Source organism: Heterodontus francisci, chromosome 12, assembly GCF_036365525.1.
Source record: "Heterodontus francisci isolate sHetFra1 chromosome 12, sHetFra1.hap1, whole genome shotgun sequence".
In the NCBI taxonomy this organism is placed as follows: domain Eukaryota; kingdom Metazoa; phylum Chordata; class Chondrichthyes; order Heterodontiformes; family Heterodontidae; genus Heterodontus; species Heterodontus francisci.
This window is the reverse complement of record NC_090382.1, coordinates 15,533,719-15,560,289: the sequence shown is the minus strand read 5'-3', so window position 1 is coordinate 15,560,289 and position 26,571 is coordinate 15,533,719. Positions and strand designations below refer to the sequence as shown.

The window sequence follows — 26,571 nt, the reverse complement described above, 5'->3', positions numbered from 1 at the left end:
CACTCCACACACAGGTTTAACTCCCCAACAAAAAGAAAAATACCAAATGAAGCAAACTCAGGAGATGATAAACAACAGACAGATGATGCCTTAACTTCACTATTGAAGAAACCAAGTCAATACCTGAGAAAGATTGACAAATTATATAATTCAGCTATCTCTAGTATGTGAAGGTAATAGGCTGCACATGTTCAACTTCTTTGGTTTGGGAATCACATCTAACCTATATGGAGGCAAACAAATAGCAAAGTTGGCTAGAAAAGCTGATAGAACAGTGAAAGTCCCGAAGAAAGGCCTGCCCTATTTGTCACTGTTATGATCAGGTGAGGAAGGGGTCTCAGGCTCCCCTTTTGCCCCTCCTCTGGTTTGACCACAACAAAGTTTATCTTTTTAACACAGTGATTTATTTAACTTACCAACTCAGTGAGCACTTGCTCCTATTACCCTAATATATACTTCCAAAGGAATCAGATAGGTTTTCTTGAGTTTAAACAAGAAAGATGTAAGTTTATGAACCTTATCACTCTAAACTGGTTAAAATTACTAAAATACGCGAAGCACCCGCGCTCACATTCGCACGCGAGGTGCATACACACACAAATAGATTACAGAGGGGACAAACAGAGTTGGGAGGTTGGAGTAGTATCCTTAATAAAAATTGAATTTAAATACTGAGTCTCAGTGTCTTTAGTTGAAATTAAAGTCTTGAGGTTCTCGCTGGGCCATGTGCACAATTCGGGCTTGCTTCTCTGGTTCCGGAAGGCCGAAGAGGAGCTTTATCCGTGTCCTTTTTGTTGCTGACTATGAGGATCTGTAGATTTGAGGTTTAGCAGCAGCCGACGCTTCCCTGGGACTTTGCTGGAGAGGGAGAGAGAGAAAGAGAGAGAGGTGCTGTTTTCTTCCTGGGTCTCAGTTACTCACTGACTTCTGAGTCATCACTCACAAATCTCCAGTGTGGCCCGAACAGTCATGTGATGTGTTTGAAACAGAAGTTTCCAGAAGGGTTTTTTTTTAATTCAAAGTTCTCCTCTAAAACTGTTCAAGCATATTTGGTAGGGGGGTTTGGCTCTTTCAATGTCAATGGGTCTTGATGGCTTTTGACAACCAACACTGACAAAACCATTCTAGGTAATTCAATCAGAGAGCACCCCCATTGTTCTGGCTAAACTGGATAATTGCCTCTGTCCCCAGGCTGATTCTTTAGTTTTTCACATGCAAATTCGTGGCTATCTTGGCTGCTAGTAGTTCTGTTTTCTTTTAAAAGTTATGTGTAACAATGTCCAGAAAAAAGTCTCAGGCAAAGTTCCATATGGTGAAATTAATACTTCCAGTTGGCAAGTGGGGTTTCCGTTACAGTCACCATCAGCAACTTTAGCGTTCTGCAAAACATGTCCCGGTCCAATAATTACAAAATAATTTACAGCAGAAAAATAGGCCATTCGACTGGTGTTTATGCTCTAAATGAAGCTCCTCTCACCCCTCCTAATCTAACCCCATCAACATAGCCTGCTATTCCTTTCTCCCTCATGCGCTTATCTAGCTTCCCCTTGAATGCATCTATGCCTTAATTACTCCCTGTGACAGCTAGCTCCATGGAGCATTTCAACCATGTTAACGGAAATCAGAAAAGTCTCATCTCTTGTTTAACACAGCTTCTTGTTATGTTCATCTTTTTATTTTCTCTCTCTCCCCTCCCCTGCAGAGAACGTTGACTCCTTGCCAACATAAGGTTCCACAGCCGCCCTCCATTACCACTACCATGACTGGTTATTAAACCATCCACCTTCCTGTTCTGCATGGATCAGTTTCTCACTGGACAAGCCTGACTAACCAACAGTGGAACCTCTGCATGCCACTTTTAATTCATCACCTCAAACTGCTCTGACCACTGTTAGTAGCATCAAGTTTATACCCACTAGTGTTCTACTGCTCAGTGTTTTTCACAGTGCAAGTGGATACAGTACAAAACGAATTACATGCTAACAATTACATGCTAAGAATGAGAGGTGATCTTATAGAAACATAGAACATTTTAAGGAGGCTTGACAGGGTAGCTGTCGTAAAGATGTTTCCACTAGTGGGGGAATCTCGAACGAGGGGACATAGTTACAGAATAAGGGGGCACACATTTAACTGAGATGCAAAGGAATTTCTTCTCTCAGAGGGTGGTGAATCTCTGAAATTCTCTGCCTCAGAGAGTTGTGGAGGAGGTACACCAAAATCATAGTAATACTGCTGCACTTACTTGCATGTACAATAATTAGAAATGTGTATTGCTGAAAATAGGGACATGTCGAAGCTTTTCGTCTTGCACTCATCAGGACAATACGCAAGAATAACCAATGTAAGGGAAAACAACAACTAATACTACATGAGAAGAGAGGGCTGATTGGTTGGCAAGTGAACTCTGATTGGTGGAGGCATTGCCGTGGAGAATGCACCAGTTTACAGTGACTGAAAGTTAACTGCCAAGCTTTGTTTAAAATTTAAACCAGGCAACTTGACTCTGATTGGTCAAGGCATTTCCCCAAGGAATGAACCAGCCGAATGGCTGTCACTTCTTTTGTTCAGCTGAAACAGGTGCAATGTTCGTACATATTCTTTCTGTCTGCAAAGAACAGGCCCTGTGTATTAATATATGTAGCTTCTAGTATGCGCAAATGCACCACACTGCCAGCCCTACTGACAATCTTAAATTGGTTGTCAGTGTAATTCTTAGCACACTGTGGATTATTTAGCAAATGTTGTCCAATTGTGGAATTGTATCTAATGTTGGACACTGTGTTTTGAGTTTTGCAAGCACGGGCTCGTTGGGTACAGCTCATACCTTGACCGTTGCAAACAGCAGAAGGGACATGTTGTTTAATACGATCAGCCAGTCTTTGGGATATACGACCTATATACCTAGCATCATACTGGCATTGAAATTCATACATCACATTACTCATTTGTGTGACAGGCAGAACATCTTTTTGGCTTAACGACAGCATCCTGTTAGTGGCGAACACCACACGAATTGCTACTGTATAGCAGCAGCGTGAAAGAGCTAGCTTTACCTGTTGTTCAAATTTTGGGATACATTACCCTTCCAGGTAATTTGAGGTAGACTGGGCACTTTTCAGGGCCAAAGATGATGGCCTTAGGCCCATTCATATGTTTGCGCGATATACACCGAGAAACTATCTGATCAGTGTAGCCATTGTCACGCAGGATGTCTTTGAGTATAGGAGCAAGGATGTCTTACTGCAGTTATACAGGGCCTTGGTGAGACCACATCTGGAGTATTGTTTGCAGTTTTGGTCTCCTTATCTGAGGAAGGATGTTCTTGCCATGGAGGGAGTGCTAAGAAGATTTACTAGGCTGATTCCTGGGATGGCAGGATTGACGTATGAGGAGAGATTGGGTCGACTAGGCCTATATTCACTAGTGTTCAGAAGAATGAGAAGGGATCTCATAGAATCTTATAAAATTCTAACAGGATTAGACACGCTAGATGCAAGGAGGATATTCTTGATGACTGGGGAGTCCAGAAACAGGGGTCACAGTCTCAGGATACTGGGTATGCCATTTAGAACCGAGCTGTGGAGAAATTTCTTCTCTCAGAGGGTGGTGAACCTGTGGAATTCTCTACCACAGAAGGCAGTGGAGGCCAAATCATTCAATATATTCAAGAAGGAGATACATATATTTCTTAATGCCAAAGGGATCAAGGGATATGGGGAAAAAGTGTGAACAGGGTACTGAATCAGACTATCAGCCATGATCTTTTTTGAATGGCGGAGCAGGCCCAAATGACCTACTCCTCCTCCTATTTTCTATGTTTCTATGATTCACCCTATTTCAGCATCAAGCTTGCATGGTGAGCAAATGGCTCTGGCCCTATTTATGAGGTTGCCGATAAGGCCAATCTTATAGCACGTGGAACTGTAGGAATCCCAACACATGTATTGACCAGTGAAGGTAGATTTGTTGTAGACCATGGTAGGGAACCTCTTAACAGATTTCTCAACAATTACGTCAAGGAAAGGGAGCTCATTTGACTGCTCCATATCAACGGTGAATTTGCGCACAGGAATGGAGCCCATTAAGACGTGTAAGGAAATTATTGCATGCAGCTGCAGATTCAAATATAGCAAACGTATCATCTACATATCGAAAATATGCAAGAGGTAGGAGGTGTCATTCCATCAAAGACACGTTTCTCATGGAACCCAACAAAGATGTTTGCGAGAGCTGGGTCTAGAGGGGATCCCATGGCAATACCATCTATTTGGGCATACATGCTGTCGTTAAAACTGAACTCAACTGCGCAAGTTGCCGTGTTCATAAGTTCAATGAATACTTATTCATGCAATGATGGTGGGTCTAGATCGCCATGATGTAGTGCTGCAGTGCAAATAACTACGGCTTCCTTAAGTGATACATTGGTGAATAGGCTAGCAATGTCAAATGAGCACATGGACACAGCATTGCTATTGATATGCAAGTCCTGTATGGTCTTTGCAAATGTGAAGGAATCCTTCATCGTAAATGTGGAGAACTTGCTCAAAACTGGTTGTAACAATTCACCCAACCGTTTGGCCAATTCAGGTTGTGCAGAATCAGTCATAGATAAGATAGGACGTAGAGGGACATCACCTTTGTGTGTCTTGGGCAGTCCATACATACGCCGACACAGCGAGCTGTGAGGACTACCCTGTCATATATATCACCCGGCAGCTCATTGCTCTTACACTAGTCCAGCAAGCATTTTTTTAGCTTACTTTCAAGCAAGACTGTCCAGTCATGTTGAGCAGCGGTCCAATGGATACAAATTTGGACCTGTCACAAAGAATGGGGTGCATTTTGCTGATATAATCTTGCTTGTTAAGGATGACTATTCCCTTTGTCGGGTTTACTGATGTGTATGTCCGGGTTGGTCTCAAGTCCTAGCAACACTGTCAGACATTCACGTTGCATGTAGAAACCAGATATGTCGTTCGGAATCCCGCAATATGCGTGCAGGAGATCAGTGCGGCGCGCTTTCAAGGATTCAACATCTTTAGTGGATTCTGGTTTGTGGCGGGAAATTTGGGAGTAGGAGTTCGAACTCAACAAATATCTCTTCCTGTTTACTTTGGGATGAAGTCACACGAAAATTGAAACCATGCGCAAGAACAAACTCTTCACTTTCTGAGTACATGGTCAGAGATTCGTTACATGTTTAGTAGCATCGTTAATTGCGTTGCCAAACCGCTTCTGCTTAAGTGAGTTTGCGGTACGGGCGTGTTTCAAACATGTACATATTAATGGTGCGGTCATCTATTGAAGCAACATAGTGGCATAAAAAGATCAGATCAAAAAATGAAAGAAATTTGCACACATCAGACCAAGCACAGCATAGGGCACAGCATAAATTAGTAACCCTATTACCAATCTGTTCAATCTCATGTCGCATAAATACTCACTCAATTGTGGGACTGTGTCTCACTTTAGTATTATCGATACATTTGAAAATGAAAACTGGCACAACCTTATGTTTAATACACTATTGAAGAAATCTGATAGACAGCTTACCTGTTCTTAACTCACCTGTAAGTTGAACTACGTTGTTAATATCCAGAATTTGGTCTTCATTGTACCTCTGTCTCAGGTAGAAAAATAGTCATTTAGTAGTACAGAACTTGAGTACAGCTGAAAATAGAGACATGTTGTCAAAGCTTTTCAGCTTTCACTCATCAGGACAATCGCAAGAATTTCAATGCCAGTGTGATGCGAGGTATATATGCCATACGTCCCAAAGACTGGCGGATCGTATCAAACATGTCCCTTCTGCTGCTCGCAACATAGAAAGATAGAAAATAGGAGCAGGAGTAGACCATTCGGCCCTTCGAGCCTGCTCCGCCATTCATTATGATCATGGCTGATCATCCAAATCAGTAGCCTGTCCCCACTTTCGCCCCATACCCTTTGATCCCTTTAGACTCAACAGCGATATCTAATTCCTTCTTGAAAACATACAATGTTTTGGCCTCAACTGCTTTCTGTGGTAACGAATTCCACAGGCTCACCACTCTCTGGGTGAAGATAGTTCTCCTCATCTCAGTCTTGAAAGGTTTACCCCGTATCCTTAGACTATGACCCCTGGTTCTGGACTCCCCCACCATCGGGAACATCCTTCCTGCATCTACCCTGTCAAGTCCTGTTAGAATTTTATTGGTTTCTATGAGATCCCCCCTCACTCTTCTGAACTCCAGCGAATATAATCCTAACTGACACAATCTCTCCTCATACGTCAGTTCCGCTATCCCAGGAATCAGTCTGGTAAACCTTCACTGCACTCCCTCCAGAGCAAGAACATCCTTCCTCGGATAAGGAGACCAAAACTGCACACAATATTCCAGGTGTGGCCTCACCAAGACCCTGTATAATTGCAGCAAGACATCCCTGCTCCTGTACTTGAATCCTCTCATTATGAAGGCCAACAGACCAGTTGCCTTTTTTACCGCCTGTTGCACCTGCATGCTTACCTTCAGCGACTGGTGTACGAGAACACCCAGATCGCGCTGCATACTCCCCTCTCTCAGTTTATAGATCTTCAGATAATAATCTGTCTTCCTGTTTTTGACACCAAAGTGGATAACCTCACATTTATCCACATTATACTGCATCTGCCATGCATTTGCCCACTCACTCAACTTGTCCAAAGCACCCCAAAGCCTCTCTGTATCCTCCTCACAACTCACCCTCCCACCCAGTTTTGTGTCATCTGCAAATTTGGAGATATTGCATTTAGTTCCCTCATCCAAATCATTAATATGATTCTAGCACCGATCCCTGCAGTACCCCACTAGTCACTGCCTGCCATTCGGAAAAAGACCCATTTATTCCTACTCTTTGTTCCCTGTCTGCCAACCAATTTTCTATCCATCGCAATACACTACTCCCAATCCCACACGCTTTAATTTTACATGCTAATCTCTTATGTGGGACTTTGTCGAAAGCCTTCTGAAAGTCCAGATAAACCACGTCCACTGGCTCCCCGTCATCAACTCTACTAGTTACATCCTCGAAGAATTCCAGTAGATTTGTCAAGCATGATTTCCCTTTCGTAAATCCATGCTGACTCTGTCCGATTCTACCACTGTTCTCTAAGTGCTCTGCTATAACATCTTTGATAATGGACTGTAGAATTTTCCCCACTACCAACGTCAGGCTGACTGTCTCTAATTAATTCCCTGCTTTCTCTCTACCTCCCTTTTTAAATAGTGGGGTTACATTAGCTAACCTCCAATCTGCAGGAACTGTTCCAGAGTCTATAGAATCTTGGAAGATGACCACCAATGCATCCACTATTTCTAGGGCCAATTCCTTTAGCACTCTGCGATGTAGATGATCAGGCCCTGGGGATTTATCGGCCTTCAATCCCATCAATTTCCCCAACACCATTTCTCTCCTAATACTGATTTCCTTCAGTTCCTCCCTCTCACTAAGCCCTGTGCTCCCCAACATTTCTGGTATATTTGTGTCCTCCTTTGTGAAGACAGAACCAAAGTATGCATTTAGTTGGTCAGCCATTTCTTTGTTCCCCATAATAAATGCCCCTGTTTCTGATTGTAAGGGACCTACATTTGTCTTCACCAATCTTTTTCCCTTCACATACCTTTAGAAACTTTTAAAGTCAGTTTTTATGTTCCCCGCAAGCTTACTCTCGTACTCTATTTTCCCCTTCTTAATCAATCCCTTGGTCCTCCTTTGCTGAATTCTAAACTGCTCACAATACTCAGGTCTGTTGCTTTTTTCTGGCAAATTTGTATGCCTCTTCCTTGACTCTAATACTATCGCTAATTTCCCTTGTAAGCCATGGTTGGGCTACCTTTCCCGATTTACTTTTGCACGAGACAGGAACAAACAATTGTTGCAGTTCATCCATGCGCTCTTTGAATGTTTGCCATTGCCTATCCACCATCATCCCTTTAAGTAACATTTCCCAATCCGTCATAGCCAACCCGCACTTCAGACCTTCGTAGTTTCCTTTATTAAGATTCAGGACCCTTGTCTCAGGATCAACTACATCATTTTGATGAAAAATTCTATCATATTATGGTCGTTCATCCCCAATGGGTCTCGCACAACTACATTGTCAATTATTCCTCTCTCATTGCACAATACCCAGTCTAGGATGGCCTGTTCTCTAGTTGGTTCCGCAACGCATTGGTCTAGAAAACCATCCCATCTACACTCCACGAATTCCTCCTCAACGGTATTGTGACTAATTTGATTTGCCCAATCTATATGCAGATTAAAGTCACCCATAATTACAGATGTTCCTTTATCGCATGCGTCTCTAATTTCCTGTTTAATGCCATGCCCAACATCACCACTACAGTTTTGGGGTCTATATACAACTCCCATTAATGCTTTTTGCCCCTTCGTGTTTCTCAGCTCTACCCATACAGATTCCACATCGTCAGAGCTAATATCCTTCCCCACTATTGCGTTAATTTCTTCTTTAACCAGCAATGCAACTCCACCGCCTTTTACTTTTTGTCTGTCCTTCCTAAATACTGAATACCCCTGGATGTTCATTTCCCATCCCTGGTCACCTTGCAGCCAGCCATGTCTCCGTAATCCCGACTATATCATACCCGTTTACATCTATTTGCTCGAATAATTCATCCACTTTATTGTGAATGTTTCGCGCATTAAGGCACAAAGCTTTAAGGCTTGTCTTTTTAACATCACCCGTGCTTGCAAAACTCAAAACACAGTGTCCAACATTAGATGTGATTCCGCGATTGGACAACATTTGCTAAATAATCCACAGTGTGCTAAGAATTACTCTGACAACCAATTTAAGATTGTCAGTAGGGCTCGCAATATGGTGAATTTGCACCAACTGGAAGCTACATATATTAATACACAGGGCCCTGTTCTTTGCAGACAGAAAGAACATGTACAAGCATTGCACCTGTTTCAGCTGAACAAAATAAGTGACAGCCATTCGGCTGGTTCATTCTTCAGGGCAATGCCTTGACCAGAGTCAAGCAGCCTGGTTTAATTTTTAAACAAAGCTTGGCAGTTAACTGTCACCGTAAACTGGTGTATTCGCCATGGCAATGCCTCTAACAATCAGAGTTCACTTGCCAACCAATCAGCACTCTCTACTCATGCAGTATAAGTTGTTGTTTTCCTTACATTGGTTATTCTTGCGATTGTCCTGATGAGTGCAAGACGAAAAGCTTTGACATGTCTCTATTTTCAGCAATACTCAAGTTCTGTTCTACTAAACGACTAATTAGACATGTGTTTAAGTAACTTTATTTAATCTCACACAATATTGCTGCAGTTTCTTACCTGTAGGAATTTAGTGACATCAGCAATCACCTCCCTGAAGGCAAGCTTGTCTTTCCGGACTTCAAACCATCCCATTTTAGTGATCTTGGCTATAACCTGGACCAATGCCTGGATCACAAAGGGCTCTAGCTTTGGACAAGATGCCAAGTAATTCAAGATATAGTTCCCTGTAAGAATAATTTGAAGTTGTTAAAAAGCAAATCAAAACTAAAACAGCATGCAGGAGAGAAGCCCTCCTATTTCAAGCTATGTTAGCAAGTCCAAAAAAATCATGATACTCCCAGATACTCATCTGTAATGAGGACCTACTAAATAAATCATGCATGGCCATGGGCAACACAGTAATGGGCTGTCTCTGACAATCACATTGCAAACTGAACATAACCCACATTTGGTGACCCTTTGGGTTATTACTATAAGTTTCTGAATCAATGTGGAACTGTTACACAGTTTCTGCTGCTTTCATGTTACCTTCCATTTCAACTCAAACTTACAATCAAAGCCAACTGTACGAGAGATACTCCCTCTTCCGTTGCTGATTTTGGCCATTGCATTTGTCCCACTCCTGACAGTACCAGCTTCGCGCCCTCCTGGCTCTTCTGACAGTTGTCTCACTCCTGATTCTAGTAACTCAGCTCCACTCACCCCGTTCTGACAGCTCCTTCCTTGTGCCCAACCCTCTTCACCTGTTCCCCTCATTTTTGGCCAGCTTCTCTTCCCCTTTCTACTCCGGCTGCCGATATTGGCACTGTTGTCCTCTATATCCCTTGCCCAGAAACTGGAAGCTCTTGTGCCCCAGTTCTAAACTTCAGTTTCACTGAATTCATGACCTTTAAATAGAACTGGAGCCAGTCTTTACACACTTTTATATTTATTTTATTACGGATAGGTGGTAAGTGGTGTGGGTGGCTTCCACTTTTCACCTCCCAACTAACTGCAGATATTGTTTTGTTAAAAATGGTGTGTTAGTCCCTGAGTGTGTTCAAGGTAAAATAAACAAACAAATGCCAGGTTTCTCATTGTCAAAAAAAAGAAAGATAACTATTTATTATTAAACAATTCCCAAAATGGTCGCAACCTCACACACACACATACACAAGAATGAATGGATAGTTGGATGGATGGACGGATGGAACGGATGGACAGATAGATAGGGAGAAAAAAGGATGGCTGCAATTAAAATCTAAATTACTGTACAAGCGTCTGTTGCTTAAAAAACCTTCAGAATTTCTTTCGGGAAGATATTTTACAATGGTGTTGCAGGCCTGAATGTTCCTTGCCTTGGAGTTGCTGAAGTGTTGTCGACTTCTGTGGTTAAAGCTCACCCCAAAGTTGGTGGTGTGAATCCTGGTTTACTTTCACAGATGGAGTGTCTCAAAGTCACCTTGCAATGTCTCTGCTGGAAAAATTGTTCAAGTTGTTATTCAGCAGGGTTTTTCTGCTTAGTTGGACCATATCTCACAGCCTCTGGCTGCAACTGTCTTTCTGTGGTCATTTCTTGATCTTCCCTCTCTCTCCAGAGCTACCTTTTAAGGCCTTTTTAGGGCGGCACAGTGGCGCAGTGGTTAGCACCGCAGCCTCACAGCTCCAGGGACCCGGGTTCAATTTCGGGTACTGCCTGTGTGGAGTTTGCAAGTTCTCCCTGTGTCTGCGTGGGTTTTCTCCGGGTGCTCCGGTTTCCTCCCACAAGCCAAAAGACTTGCAGGTTGATAGGTAAATTGGCCATTATAAATTGTCACTAGTATAGGTAGGTGGTAGGGAAATATAGAGACAGGTGGGGATGTTTGGTAGGAATATGGGATTAGTGTAGGATTAGTATAAATGGGTGGTTGATGTTCGGCACAGACTCGGTGGGCCGAAGGGCCTGTTTCAGTGCTGTATCTCTAATCTAATCTAATCTAATCTAAAAACTCATTATATTTGAGTCTCTGTCAGGTGACAAAGGGCCCTCTTCCCTGATGTGATCATACAATGCTCTAAGATATGGAAACTACTGCTATCTGTTGGCATCTGGATGGGAATCATTCTGTTACAATAGTGCTACTTCACACCTATTCATTTTGGTTTGGGCTGTGGAGTCAGTCTGTCTGCAGAACCCTTGTTAGTCCCATTCCTGCAGGTAGGAGGCATTAACATGAAATTGGCTTCTTTCCATTTCAATATGTTTTCCCCAAAGCTAATTCAGACACAGCTAATGAGTTTTGTCTTTGCAGGCAGGCTTGTTTATTGACAGTACAGGAGCAGTCACCTGACCTCTACTCCATTTTGTCTGTGTTTCAAATGTTCCCATTTACTTGTGGTTCAGTTCAAACAGTTGATTTTTACTTCATAATTTTTTTTATTCTTTCATGGGATGTGGGCTTCGCTGGCTAGGCCAGCATTTATTGCCCACCCATAATTGCCCTTGAGAAGGTGATGGCGAGCTGCCTTCTTGAACCGTTAGAGTCCACGTAGTGTAGGTACACCAACAGTGCTGTTAGGAAGGGCGCTCCAGGATTTTGACCTAGCAACAGTGAAAGTACAGTGATAAAGTTTCAAGTCAGGATGGAGTGTGACTTGGAGGGGAACTTGCAGGTCTCCTTATAGGTGGTAAAGGTCACGGGTTTGGAAGGTGCTGTCGAAGGAGCCTTGGTGAGTTGCTGCAATGCAGCTTGTAGATGGTGCACACTGTTGCCACTGTACGTTGGTGGTGCAGGAAGTGAATGTTGAAGGTGGTGGATGGGGTGCCGATCAAGTGGGCTGCTTTATCCTGGATGGTGTTGAGCTTGAGCGTTGTTGGAGCTGCATTCATCCTAATCACTCACTGCATGAATAAGTTTTTCCTCATGTTGCAGTTGCTTCTTTTGCCAATCACTTTAAATCTGTGCCCTCTCGATCCTTTCACGTGTGGGAACAGTTTTTCCGTATCCACTCTGTCCAGGCACTTCAGGATTTTGAATACCTCTATCAAATCTCCTCTCAGCCTTCTCTTCTCCAAGGAAAACAGTCCCATGTGCTCCAATCTATCTTCATAACAGAAGTTCCTCATCGCTGGAATCATGCTCGTGAATCTTTTCTGTACTTACTTGAATGCCTTCTCATCTTTCCTAAAGTGCGGCACTCAGAACTGGATGCAAGACCCCAGCTGAGGCCAAGCAAGTGTCTTATACAAATTCAACACAACTTCATTGCTCTTGTACTCTATGCTCCTATTAACAAAGCCCAGGATACTGTATGCTTTATTTACCGCTCTCTCAATCTGTCCTTCCACCTTCAATGACTTATTCACAAGTACCCATAAGGTCCCTCTGCTCTTGCACCCCCTTTACAGCCATATCCTTTGTTATATCGTCACTCCATGTTCTTCGTATCAAAATGAATCACTTCTCCATGTTGAACTTCATCTGCCATGCCACCAACTTGACTATGTCTTTTTGAAGTTCTACACTATACTCCTCACAGTTCACAGTTGTTCCAAGTTTTCTATCATCCGCAAATTTTGAAATTGTGCCCTGTACACCAAGGTCTAGGTCATGAATATATATCAGGAAGAGGAAGGGTCCCAACACTGACCCCTGGGGAACTCCACTAAAAATATTCCGCCAGCCCGAGAACATCCATTGACCATTATGTTCTGTTTCCTGTCACTCAGCCAATTTCTTATCCATGTTGCTTTTGTTCCTTTTATTCCATGAGCTATAGTTTTGTTCACAAGTCTTTTGTATGGCACTGTATCAAATGCCTTTTGGAAGTCCACATCAACAGCATTGACCTCATCAACCCTCTCTGTTACCTTTTCAAAAACCTCCAGCAATTTAGTTGCACATGGTTTTTCCTTAACGAATCTGTGCTGGCTTTCCTTAATCAACTTGCATTTGTCCATGTGACTATTAATTTGGTTCCGAATTATAGTTTCTAGAAGTTTCCCCACCACCGAAGTTAAACTGACTGGCCTGCAGTTGCTGGGCTTATCTTTACATCCTTTTTTGAACTAGGGTGTAACAATTCTCCAGTCCTCTGACACCACCCAAGTCTAAGGAAGAGTGAAAAATTATGGCCAATGGCTCCACAATTTCCACTCTCACTTCCCTCAGTATTCTTGGAGGTATCTCATCCGGCCCTGCTGCTTTAAATATAGAAAGCCTATTTAATACCTCCACATCAATTTTAAATCCTTCTTGTGTATTAATTACCTCCTTTCACTGTGCCCTGGACATCATTTTCTTCCTTGGTCAAAATAGCTGCAAAGCATTCATTTTATCCCTCAGCTATTCCCTCTGCCTCCATGCGTAAATCTCCCTTTTGGTCCCTAATTGGCCCTACTCCACCTTTTACCACCATTTTACTATTTATATGCCTATAGAAGACTTTGGGATTCCCTTTTATGTTAGCTGCCAGTCGCTTTTCATACTCTCTCTTTGCTTTTCTTATTTGCCTTTTCACTTCCCCTCTGAATCTTCTACATTCAGCCTGGTTCTCCATTGTATTATCTGCCTGACATCTGCCATAAACATACTTTTTCTTTTTCATCTTCGTCTCTATCTCTTTTGTCATTCAGGGAGCTCTGGATTTATTTGCCCTATCTTTCCCCTTCAAGGGAACATACCTTTGACTGTGCCTGAACTCTCTCTGCTTTGAAGGTAGCCCATTGAAGTTGGCTTTCCCTCAGCTAATTATTCTCACTAAAGATTGTTCTCAGTCCTTTTCCACAGCCAACCTAAACCTTATGTAATAATGATCACTGTCCACTAAATGTTCTCCTACTGACATTTGATCCACTTGGCCCACCTCATTCCCAAGAACCAGGTCCAGCAGTGCCTCCCCTCTCGTTGGATTGGAAACATACTGCCACAGAAAATTTTCCTGAACACACTCTAGGAACTCTTGCCCCTCTCTGCTCTTTATACTACTGCTATCCCAGTCTATACATGGATAAATAATCCCCCCACCATTATAACTACTCTGTAATTCTTGCATCTCTCTGTAATTTCCTTGCAAATTTGTTCCTCTTCATCCTTTCCACTAGACTACACCGAACAATGGAATTGCACCCTTTTTGTTCCTTAGCTCCAGCCAAATAGATTCCGTCCTTGAACCCTCAGGGATATCCTCTCTCTCCTTAATAAATACCACCACTCCTCCCCCTTTTCTTCCTTTTCTAGCTTTCCTGAACAGCTTGTATCCAGGAATATTTAACACCCAGTCCTGCCCTTCTTTGAGCCAGGTCTCTGTTGTAGCCACAACATCATATATCCACACGTCATTCTGTGTCTGTCACTCACCAGTCTTATTAACAACACTTTGTGCATTCACATGCATGCACATTAATCCTGATTTAGACTTTATTACATTATTCAAAACAGAATATCGGTTGGAGAGTGAGACGCACTCAGGGGTCTCCTGCACGACCTGCCTGTTTCTTCTTGACTGGTGGTCACCCATACCCTCGCTCCCCGCATACTCTTAAGCTGCGGGGTGACCATATCTATAAACATGCTATAAACGAAACTCACAACCTCACAGATACTGCAGTGACGCCAGCTGCTGCTCAAATTCTGAAACCTAGGACTCAAACTGCTGCAAGTGACGGCACTTCCTGCACACATGGTCATCCAGGCCAAGAGCAGTCCTGGAGTTCCCACACAACACAGGATGTGCACTCTAGAGGTTGGAGCAGCCCTGCCATTCCTCTAATTAATAACGTTGCTACTGCTAATAAACCTTTACCAATACGAATAAACCATACTATTAATAAACATTACTAATTCTAATAAACATATTAATACTGGTAAACCCTAATACTTAATACATTTTACTCAAAGTAATAAACCTTACTTTTAAGAAAAGATGAGACTCAGCAGTTTATTCCCTAGTTTAGATAAGATAAATAGGAAATACTCATGAGACAATCACCTACCTGCTTCCCTGTGATGTCACACCTCGATTTTTCTTTCCGAGTGTGGGCTATGAATCTGCAGACTGGTCGTGGCGGTTAGCCTGGCTCCACTCTTGCCACCGCTCTCCGGGTGAACTTTCTCTCTCTTGGCACTGTTTTTAAGCCTGGCTCTGCTCTCGCTGTTTCCTGTTGCTCTCCGAGTAACCCCTCGCTCGCTCCGCACTGCTTTTAAGCCCAACTCCGCTCTCGCTGTTTCCCGCCGGCGTTCAAGTGAACTCTCGCTCTCTCCGTGCTCCAGTGGAGCGTTTTCCCCGATTCCCATTGACTCCAATTTTGCTTGGGCTCCTTGACGCCACACTCAGTCAAATGCTGCCTTGATGTCAAGGGCTGTCACTCTCACCTCACCTCTGAAATTCAGCTCTTTTGTCCAGGTTTAGACCAAGACTGTAATGAAGTCAGGGGCTGAGTGACCCTTCAGTTGATTGTTTATTTCATCACGGCTCCTTCCGAGCATAACAATTTACAGAGTTAGACATTACAAGCATACAGCTCTGAACCCAACAACCACAGTTTTAGTCTATTTATAGGGGCTAAAGTGAATGCCAAGTTAATGCCCACCACAGGCATACAATTTAACACAATTAATATACAATTAACAGCCTGGGAGAGGAATGGAGTCAGTGGCTAGAGAACAGAGTTTGCGGCAGGAACCGAAGGAAATGGCTTCAGACATAGAAACATAGGAGCAGGAGTAGGCCATTTGGCCCCTCGAGCCTGCTCTGCCATTCAACTAGATCATGATTGATTTTCTACCTCAGCACCATTTTCCCACACAGTCCTAAATGGCCTACCTATTATTCTGAGATTGTGACCCCTGGTTCTAGACCCTCCAGCCAACATCCTTCCTGCATCTACCTGTCGAGCCCTGTAAGAATTTTGTATGCTTCAATGAGATCACCTCTCATTCTTCTAAACTCTAGATAATATAGGCCCAGTCTTCTCAATCTGTCTTCATCGAGTCATAGAGTTATCCAGCACTGAAACAGGTCCTTCGGCCCATCGTGTCCGTGCCGGCCATCAAGCACCTAACTATTCTAATCCCATTTTCCAGCACTTGGCCCGTAGCCTTGTATGCTATGGCGCTTCAAGTGCTCATCTAAATACTTCTTAAATGTTGTGAAGGTTCCTGCCTCTACCACCTCTTCAGGCAGTGCGTTCCGGATTCCAACCACCCACTGGGTGAACAAAATTTTCCTCAAATCCCCTCTAAACCTCCTGCACCTTATCTTAAATCTATGCTCCCTAGTTATTGACCCCTCCGCTAAGGGAAAAAGTTTCTTCCTATCTAACCTATCAATGCCTCTCATAATTTTGTATACCTCAATCATATTTCCCCTCAGCCTTCTCTGCTCTAAGGAAAACAACCCCAGCCTTTTCAGTCTCTCTTCATAGCTGAAATGCTCCAGCCCTGGCAACATCCTGGTGAATCTCCTCTGCATCCTCCCAAGTGCAATCACATCCTTCCTATCGGACAATTCCCCCAATCCAGGAATCAGACCGGTGAACTTTCATTGCACGCCCTCTACGGCAAGTATATCTTTCCTTAGGTAAGGAGAAAACTGTACACAATACTCCAGGTGCGGTCTCACCAAAGTTCTATACAATTGCAGCAAGACTTCTTTACTCCTGTACTCAAATCCTCTTGCAATAAAGGCCAACATTCCATTTGCCTTCCTAATTGCTTGCTGCACCTGCATGTTAGCTTTCAGTGACTTATGAACAAGGACACCCAGGTTCCTTTGGACATCAACACTTCCCAATCTCTCACCATTTAAGAAATACTTTGCATTTCTGTTTTTCCTACCAAAGTGAATAACTTCACATTTTTCCACATTATATTCCATCTGCCACGTTCCTGCCCACTCACTTAGCCTGTCTAAATCCCCTTGATGCCTCTTTGCATCCTCCTCACAACTCACATTCCCACCTGGTTTTGTGTCATCAACTTGGAAATACTACATTTGGTCCCCACATCCAAATCATTGATATAGATTGTGAATTGATCCTTGCGGTCCCCCACTCGTCACAGCCTGCCAACCTGAGAATGACCCATTTATTCCTACTCTCTGTTTTCTGTCCATTAACCAATTCTCAATCCATGCCAGTATAATACCCCCAATTCCATGTGCTCTAATTCTGCTTACTAACCTCCTGTGTGGGACCTATCGGCCTTCTGAAAATCAAAATCCACCACATCCACTAGTTCCCCGCTTATCTTTTCTGCTAGTTACATCCTCAAAAAAACTGCAACAGATTTGTCAAACATGATTTCCCTTTCATAAATCCATGTTGACTCTTCCCAATCCTACCATTAATTTCTAAGTGTCCAGTTACACCCTTTAAAATAGATTCCAGCATTTTCCTGACGACTGAATACAGGCTAACACGTCTGCAGTTCCCTGTTTTCTCTGCCCCTCTTTTCTTAAATAGTGGGATTACATTTGCTACCGTCCAATCTGCAGGAACCATTCCAGAATCTATAGAATTTTGGAAGATGATCACCAACGCATCCATTATCTCTTCAGCCACCTCTTTCAACACTGGGATATATATCATCCGGTCCAGGGGATTTCTCAACTTTCAGTCCCACTAATTTTTCCAGTACTACTTTTTTACTAATATTAATTTCTTTCAGTTCCTCATTCTTGCTTGTCCCTTGGTTCTCTAATATTTCTGGCAGGTGTTTTGTATCTCCCTCCGTGAAGACAGACACAAAGTATTTGTTTAGTTTCTCTGCCATTTCCTTATTCCCCATTATACATTTTCCTGCCTTTGCCTGTAGTGGGCCCACATTTGTATTTGCTAATCTTTTCCTTTTTAAATACCTATAGAAGCTTTTACAGCCTGTTGTTATGTTTCTTGCTAGTTTATTTTCATATTCTATTTTCTCATTCTTTATCAGTTCCTTGGTCCTCCTTTGATGAATTCTATATTTCTCCCGAACCTCAGGCTTACTACTTTCTTTTAGCAACTTCATAAGCCTCTTCCTTTGATCTAATACAATCTTTAAGTTCTCTTGTTAGCCAAGATTGGATCACCTTCCCTGCTGGGTTTTGGTGCCTCCAAGGAATGTAAAGTTGTTGTAAACCATGGACTAATTCTTTAAATGCTAGCCATTGCCTGTCTACCATCATACCTTTTGACGTACTTTCCTAATCTACCACAGCTAATTTGACCATCATACCTTCGTAGTTTCCTTTGCTTAGATTTAAGACCCTAGTTTCAATCAATGTTTGCTGCTCCTTGCTATTTCCTAGCTCCCTCCAAACAGATTCTACATCTTGATCTTTCGATCTAAGACCCTCTCTCACGAATGTACTGATCTCATCCTTTGTTAATAGTGCTACCCCACCTCCTTTTCCTTTTTGCCTATCCTTCCTAAATGTCGAATACCCTAGGACATTTCCAGCCTTGGTCACCCTGCAGCTATGTCTCCGTAATAGCAATTAGATCATATCTGTTTACTTCCATTTGTGCCATGAATTCATCTACCTTGTTGCAAATGCTGTGTGCCTTTAATTGTCTTTTTTATTATTTTTGCAACCTCTAGCCTTATCTGCTAATGCACTCTTAAGTTTGTACACTCTGTCCCTTCCTGCTACACTCAGATTATCAAATCCCTTATTGCTACTTTGCTCTCTTACCTTGTCCTCTCTCTATCCAACTCGCCAGAATACTATTCCCAGCACAGTTCAGTTGAAGACACTCCCAACGGTACAGCTCTCATTTTCCCAGTACTGGTGCCAGTGCTCAATGGATCGAAACTCTTTTCTCCCACATCAATCTTTGAGCTATGCATTTAATTCTCTAATCTTATTTACCCTACTCTAATTTGCTCGTGACTCAGGTAATAATCCAGAGATTACCACCTTTGAGGTTCTGCTTTTTAATTTAGCTCCTAGCTGCTCATACTCTCTAAGCAGAACCTTTCCTGGACCTAACTTTGTCATTGGTACCTCCATGGACCACGACAAATGGATCCTCCCCCTCCCACTGCAAGTTCCTCTCCAGCCCAGAGCAGATGTCCCAAACCCACTGGGCAGGCAACGCATCCTTCTGGACTCTTGCTCTCGGCTACACAGAACTGTGTCTATCCCCCTGACTATACAGTCTCCTACTACCACTAAATTCCTATTAACTCTCCCCGCTTGAATGGCTTCCTATACCACGGTGCCATGGTCAGTTCAGTCATTCGCCCTTTCGACCATACAGACTGCAAGAGCCTCAAACCTGTTGGAAAATTGCAAGGGCTGAGGCTCCTCCACTTCTACCTTCTCAATCCCCATACCTGCCTCACTCGCAGTCACACCCTCTTGTCCCTGACCATAGACCAAATCAGACGACCCTATCCACCTCATGGAACAAAGTGTCCAGGTAACTTTCCCCCTCCCTGATGTGTCGCAGTGTCTGCAGCTTGGCCTCCAGCTCAATGTCTCTGAGCTGAAGTTCCTCCAGCCCCAGACACTTACAGCAGATGTATTTGCCTTGGATCACACAGGTGTCCACGAGCTCCCACATTCTGCAGCCACCACACATGACCTGCCCTACCATTTTTTAGCATTTAATTAATTATTTTACTGATTAAATTGTAATTAATGTCTAGTCCAGCCTGTGCTTATATTATTTCAATAACTGTTCTACTTACCCTGATTGAAAAGTTAAAATAAATAGGAAATATTCACCAGCCAATCTAATAGGTTTTACTACTATTAGTAAATCTTATTACGAATAAAACCTTACAATTCCTATAATTACTCTTGTTTTGAAAGATAAATGAAAGAAATACTCACCAACCAATCAAATAGCTGTTTTCCTGTGACACCACACTTTGAATCAGAATGTGATCGGTCCACTCTGGAGCCACAGATTAGACTAGACTGAACTGTACTGGACTGGACTGGCCTGGATAGCTCTTTTAAGCGCTGCTGTCTGTCTCCGGGTCCTCCTCGCTCCCGCTCTTTTAGGCGCTGCTGTCTGTCTCCGGGTCCTCCTCGCTCCCGCTCTTTTAGGCACTGCTGTCTGTCTCCGGGTCCTCCTCTCTCCCGCTCTTTTAGGCGCTGCTGTCTGTCTCCAGGTCCTCATCTCTCCCGCTCTTTTAGGCGCTGCTGTCTGTCTCTGTGTGCTCCTCACTCCCACTCTTCTAGGCGCTGCTGTCCATCTCTGGGTCCTCCTCTCTCCCGCTCTTTTAGGCGCTGCTGTCTGTCTCTGGGTCCTCCTCACTCCCACTCCTTTAGGCACTGCTGTCTGTCTCTGGGTCCTCCTCTCTCCTGCTCTTCTAGGCGCTGCTGTCCATCTCTGGGTCCTCCTCACTCCCGCTCCTTTAGGCACTGCTGTCTGTCTCTGGGTCCTCCTCTCTCCCGCTCTTCTAGGCGCTGCTGTCTGTCTCCAGGTCCTCATCTCTCCCGCTCTTTTAGGCGCTGCTGTCTGTCTCTGTGTGCTCCTCACTCCCACTCTTCTAGGCGCTGCTGTCCATCTCTGGGTCCTCCTCTCTCCCGCTCTTTTAGGCGCTGCTGTCTGTCTCTGGGTCCTCCTCACTCCCACTCCTTTAGGCACTGCTGTCTGTCTCTGGGTCCTCCTCTCTCCTGCTCTTCTAGGCGCTGCTGTCCATCTCTGGGTCCTCCTCACTCCCGCTCCTTTAGGCACTGCTGTCTGTCTCTGGGTCCTCCTCTCTCCCGCTCTTCTAGGCGCTGCGGTCTGTCTCCGGGTCCTCCTCACTCCCGCTCTTTTAGGCGCTGCTGTCTGTCTCTGGGTCCTCCTCACTCCTGCTCTTTTAGGCACTGCGGTCTGTCTCCGGGTCCTCCTCACTCCCGCTCTTTTAGGCGCTGCTGTCTGTCTCTGGGTCCGCCTCACTCCTGCTCTTTTAGGCACTGCGGTCTGTCTCCAGGTCCTCCTCACTCACGCTCTTTTAGGCTCTGCTGTCTGTCTCTGGATCCTCCTCACGCCTGCTCTTTTAGGTACTGCTGTCTGTCTCTGGGTCCTCCTCACTCCCGCTATTTTAGGCACTGCTGTCCACCTCCGTGTCCTCCTCTCCCCTGCTCTTTTAGGCGTTGCTGTCTGTTTCCAGGTCCTCCTCTCTCCCATTCTTCCCAATATTTTGCTGGAGGAAATTTCTGCTCAACCAGTGCTGGATACGGACAAGCAGTGTGAAAAAGGTCATGCTAGGCCCCCGCCTGCCAAGAATGAGGCACATTCATTTTGTCATAAACATTGATTTTTAACTTTTGCTGGAGCAAGGAAATGACTTGATAAACAGACCAGCCGTGGCTGGAAAATACATTTGCATATTAACAGACAGTACTTGGAAGGGCAAAGGACCATTCCCTGACACGTTCAACCCACAATGGATGTTGATTACCGGACAGTGAGGGGGTGGGGAAGCACATTCCAAGGCCTGCTGGGGTGGTGCATTCCACAGGGGCCAGGACTGGTTAGACCAGCTGGTCACATGACTAACTGGCTGTCCCAGTCTTTTGAACTAGCCACAGAGAGTTGAAATTCAGAAAGACTTTTTGCTCCTGGACTGAGAAGATTTCTGCTGTCTGCTCCCATCTCTTTCTCACAAACCTCTAAATCCACTAAAGCCACATGAACCCCAAGAGAGAAAAGTCTCTTACAGCAAACAAGGTTTAAGAATAATAATGGGCCCCAACGAAAAGCATGATTAACCTACAATCAAGCACTCTACTGTGAGCCTGAAGAACCGTAATAAAAACTCTTCAGATATTGCCTCAAACTTTTTCACTTTTTTTTTCTTCTGCTCTTTTCTGTCTCCATTTGCATATGTGTATTACTTAAGCATGCGAGCATGGGCGCATCGTGTATCCGTATGCGTTAATCGAATTAGAGTTTAAGTTTAATAAATTTCAACTTTTCTTCTCTAAACCTAGGAAAATCTGTTTGTGCTGGTTTCTTTGCCTTGTAATTGGAAAGCGGTGAACAAGAGTTCACCAAAAGGGAGCTAAAAACAGTGTGTTTAAAATTAAACCCTGTTACTGTAAGACAAGGTGAAGGCTGAGAGGGACCCCTAGACCCTTTTCTCACCTGATCGCAACACAAATTAGAGACAGCGGAGGGGTTGAGAGAGTTGGGTGATGAGCAAGAGTTGGATGCCGTCAATGTTCCTGTGAAATCCAACATGTTTTCGAAAGATGTCGCAGAGCCGCAGCATGTCGGTGAGAAATAGAAGGGGGCCAAGGATAGATCCGTGGAGGTCTCCTGAGGTAACAGTGCAGGAGCGGGAAGGTAAGTCATTACAGATGATTCTCTGGCTACAATTGAATAGTTAAGGTAGAAGCAAGTAAGGGATGTCCCACACAGCTGGATGACGAAAGAGAGACATTTGCATGGCCAACCAGCTGCAGACTGTTTGAGAAGAATGAGGAGGGTTTTTTTACCGTGATTGTCACACAGAACGTTGTCACACTCACAAGAAGTGCAGCAATGAAAATACAGAACTAAACTGAAGAGTTATAAACAATTGGAACAATTTTAAAGAGACTGGTACATGTGCTGTCAACAAAATGGAGGACAAGACACATGACCCTCAGCATCTCTTGCCCTCAAATCCACATCTGCATCTACTAAGACTGAAAACCAATTAAGCCCCATCTGCATGGAAATACTACAGATAATCACACCTGGATGTCAGCTATACAAACACAATAAGACAAGACCTTTCACAGACTTCTTGTCTCTGAATGGAGTGTGAACCACCCTCATCTCCTCAGAATTGGGCCATCATCAAGGCCATTATACAGCCAGCTAGGTCTAATACCTGAAGTCACATGGGCGAAGCCAACCCTTGTAAAAATATTCACCTTTAAAGGTAATCTTTCTGAGGAACAAAGCGGGGAGTCTTTTCAGGACAGCACTAGAGACATCATCATCAGTCTGGTCTGTCCTCAGCTCTCACAGTACCACAATAAAAATGCCATTTTGAACTCCACAAAGGCTAAGCGAGAGAGAGTGAGAGAGATCATTTCCAGCCAATACAGTTGAATTCTGCTCAGACGTGTTGGAAGGTAGCTACAGCAGAGACAAGAGAGCGCCATTGCAAAAAAGACTTTTCTACCAATGAGAATTGGCCTCAGACGTCAGCACCATCTCCAACCCAAAGTGAACTGCCAGGAGACTACAACAGCCCAATGATTACCAGACCACCAGCAAACACGCCTGCAGCTTTAAAAATTCACCTTCCGAGGGGGATCCCACAGGTTATTCTTGAAACTATTGACTTTCACAAACTGAATGCTGAACACCTCTTACCCTGTACTTTTTTATCTATCTTCTCTTGAGAGTGCATGTGAGAGTGGTGTTGCAATCATTTTGGGATTTGTTTAAAATAAATAGTGTTTTTTTACCTACAAGAAAACCTTTCACTGTCTGTTTATTTGGAAAATAAAACACAAGGGGTTAAAACTCTATTCACAAAAACATTTGCTGTGGTCAGTTGGGAGGTGAAGGGTGGGAACAAGCCACGCTATCACCCACCTGGCATAGTAATTTCTTTTGTGACTTTGATAACAGCAGTCTCAGTACTGTGGCTGCAAGTGTTATCCACCCTGGTCAAGAAAATGATTGAGGCGAACTTATGACATAACTTATGGCAGCTAGAAAATTAGCATACATTTGCCTTCAAACATTAAGGTTGGTACTTGCTATATACCTGCACATACACTCTACTATAACTCTTCCCTCAGCCTCTCTCAAGGTTGCTATCCTAAGCAGGTGCCACATTGTATCTGTGTGAGATGGACAGTGTACCAGGAGGCACAGTAAGTTGTAAAGATGGGAGCAGAAAACTACAAAGGGACATCGAAAGACTAAATGAGTGGGCAAACTTATGGCAGTTGGAGTTCAATGTGGAGAAGTATGAGACCATCCATTTTGGATCTGAGAAAGACTAATTGGAATACTTTCTGAATGGTGATAGACTAAGAGCAAAAGGATTTGTATGTCTATGTACCTAAATTACTAAAAGCTCATGCATAGGTACAAAAAGTAATCAAAAAGGCTAATGGAATGATGATCTTTATCTCAAAGGGGCTGGAATTGAAAAGTGAGAAATTGAAAAGTGAGAAAGTGAAAGTGATAGTTCAGTTCTAGAGACCTCATCTGGAGTACTGCATTCAATTATGGGCAGCAAACCTCTGAAAGGAGACATTTGCGTTGAGAGGTGGGTGCAGTGCATATTCACCAGCATTATATTAAAACTAAAGGTTAAATTATGAGAACAAGTTGCATAAACTGGATTTTTATTCCCCTGAATTTAAAAGGTTGAAGGAAGATCTAACTGAGGTATTTAAAATGAAAAAGGAATTTGATAGGGTGGTTACAGAGAAAAAATATTTTCCTTGGTGGGGATTCTAGAACAACAGGGCATTATCTTAAAATTAACTAAGGCAATTAGAAGTGAAATCCGGAAGCACTTTTTCACACAATGGACAGAGGAAATCTAGAATTCTCTCTACCAAAATACTGTAGACACTGGGTTGACTGATTTTTGTTAGGTGAGGATATCAAAAGGTATGGAGCAAAGGCGAGTGAATAGGGTTGAGGTGCAGAACAGCAGTGGGCTGGATTTTGCAGTCATCAGCGAAGAGGCAGCGCTCGCTGCTGATCTCAAAGTAAGGTGCCCACAAAGGTCCCTGTGGCATGGATGTCCCCTTTCCTGACAGCAGTTTAAATCTGGTACCAAGTCAAAGGGATCTCCAGGCTTCCAGTAGCAGCGATGTCAACATGCAGCCAATCATATTAAAGTATTTCCACAGAGAGAAAACCAGGAAGTTAAAAACACTGACTATCCTTTACTTTTAAATTAAATTTTCAGATAGCGAAATAAATGATTATGACTGGATTAAGACATAAGCTAAAACCTCAAACTTTTAAAGAAAAATTTAAATATGTGGAATTTCTTTTAAATGAAGAAATTTGATATTTCACAAAAATAAAATTGGTCATTCAGGACAACTGAGAATGTTTAGCAGTGATTATGAACTTAGTGCACTGCTAAAAACCCAGTTACAATCATTCAATAAGGTGCAATTTTTTTTAAGGGTTTTTACAGCAAGACTAACAACATAAAAGTGGAAGCTTTTGTCAATTCACCGATTGTTTTGCGATTTTACTCTGGGATGACTTCAATAGTGCACTCTTTGGAAGAGCATAGAATCACTGACAGCAGCTTCTGGATTTCTGCATTTATTTATGCATGTGCCAAAGTCGCTGTCAGGTTCAGTGGAGTAATGATGGCGAATGCTGACAATTTCACCGTCATTACCATCGCAAAATCTGAGCCATTATCTAATTGAATGGTGGAACAGGCTCATGGGACTGAACGGTCTACTTGTGTTCCCATGCTACCCTTTTTCTCTGTCATAATCTTCCTGTACTTTACTACTTTCTTTTTTGGATATTTTTCTTTCTATGTTCCTAGGCCCAAAGCTATGGGAAGGACCACCAGAATAGCACTGTGTGGCCAGAGCAGTACTTAAATTGAGAGCCCCAAAAGCAGCAAACATACTAGGCAGCTCCAAAGCACTGGCTCTGGCTGAGTCAAGGTAAGCCACAACGTGGAGACGTGACTGGATTGGCTACCGGGAGAGACTAGGAAACTAGGACAGATACAGCAGCCATTGTTAAGTGAATGAAGTTAATGGCTGGTAATCTGGTATACACAATCACATTGAAGTATTCCCACAGAGAGAAAACCAGGAAGTTAAAAACACTGTCTATCTTTTACTTTTAAATTAAATTTTCAGGTAGTGAAATAAATGATCATGACTGGATTAAGACATAAACTAAGCCAGAATCTGAAATAAAAAGATAAAAGGCTGGAAACACTCAGCAAGTCAGAAAGCATCCAGGTTGAACACCTTTCATCAGCTCTATCTACAGATGCTGCCTGACCTACTTTCATTTCCAATACTGGTTACAAAACCAGACTCGTTAGTTAATGATTAGGTCACAAAGTGTGAGTAATAGTCTATGACTAGTCAGCATCTACATTATGTTTAATGGGTTACATGGTAAAAAAAAAGTGACTTTATAAGTAAGGAGATGTACATAAAAGTGAATATAAAATGACATTAGTAAACAAGTTAGTGATTGTTATTTCATAACGCTTATGTTTTTAAATGGCATTTGAGTTGATTCTGCTCATGAAGTCTCTGACTCTTGGAAAGTCTATTCTAAATGTGATACACCACTTAAGGATAGAAATACACAGAATTTACAACATGGAAAATAGGACATTTAGCACAGTCTGTAGAGGCATTTATCCTCCACATGAGCAAAAAGTT

General features: G+C 43.1%; 1 protein-coding gene across 8 annotated transcripts in view; it reads right to left on the bottom strand.

The window, feature by feature from the left end:
• The window catches only part of LOC137375763 (ran-binding protein 17-like), a 1,067,965-nt gene that overhangs the window by 943,018 nt on the left and 98,376 nt on the right, over positions 1 to 26,571 (bottom strand). For 7 of the 8 annotated variants that reach the window (XM_068043152.1, XM_068043155.1, XM_068043154.1 and 4 more), the window contains exon 4: positions 9,337 to 9,503. In XM_068043152.1, coding sequence (XP_067899253.1) covers positions 9,337 to 9,503 — 167 coding nt within the window. Of the gene's footprint in view, positions 1 to 672; positions 792 to 9,336; positions 9,504 to 26,571 lie in introns of those variants that run through there. The other variant, XM_068043158.1, reaches the window with a different exon arrangement.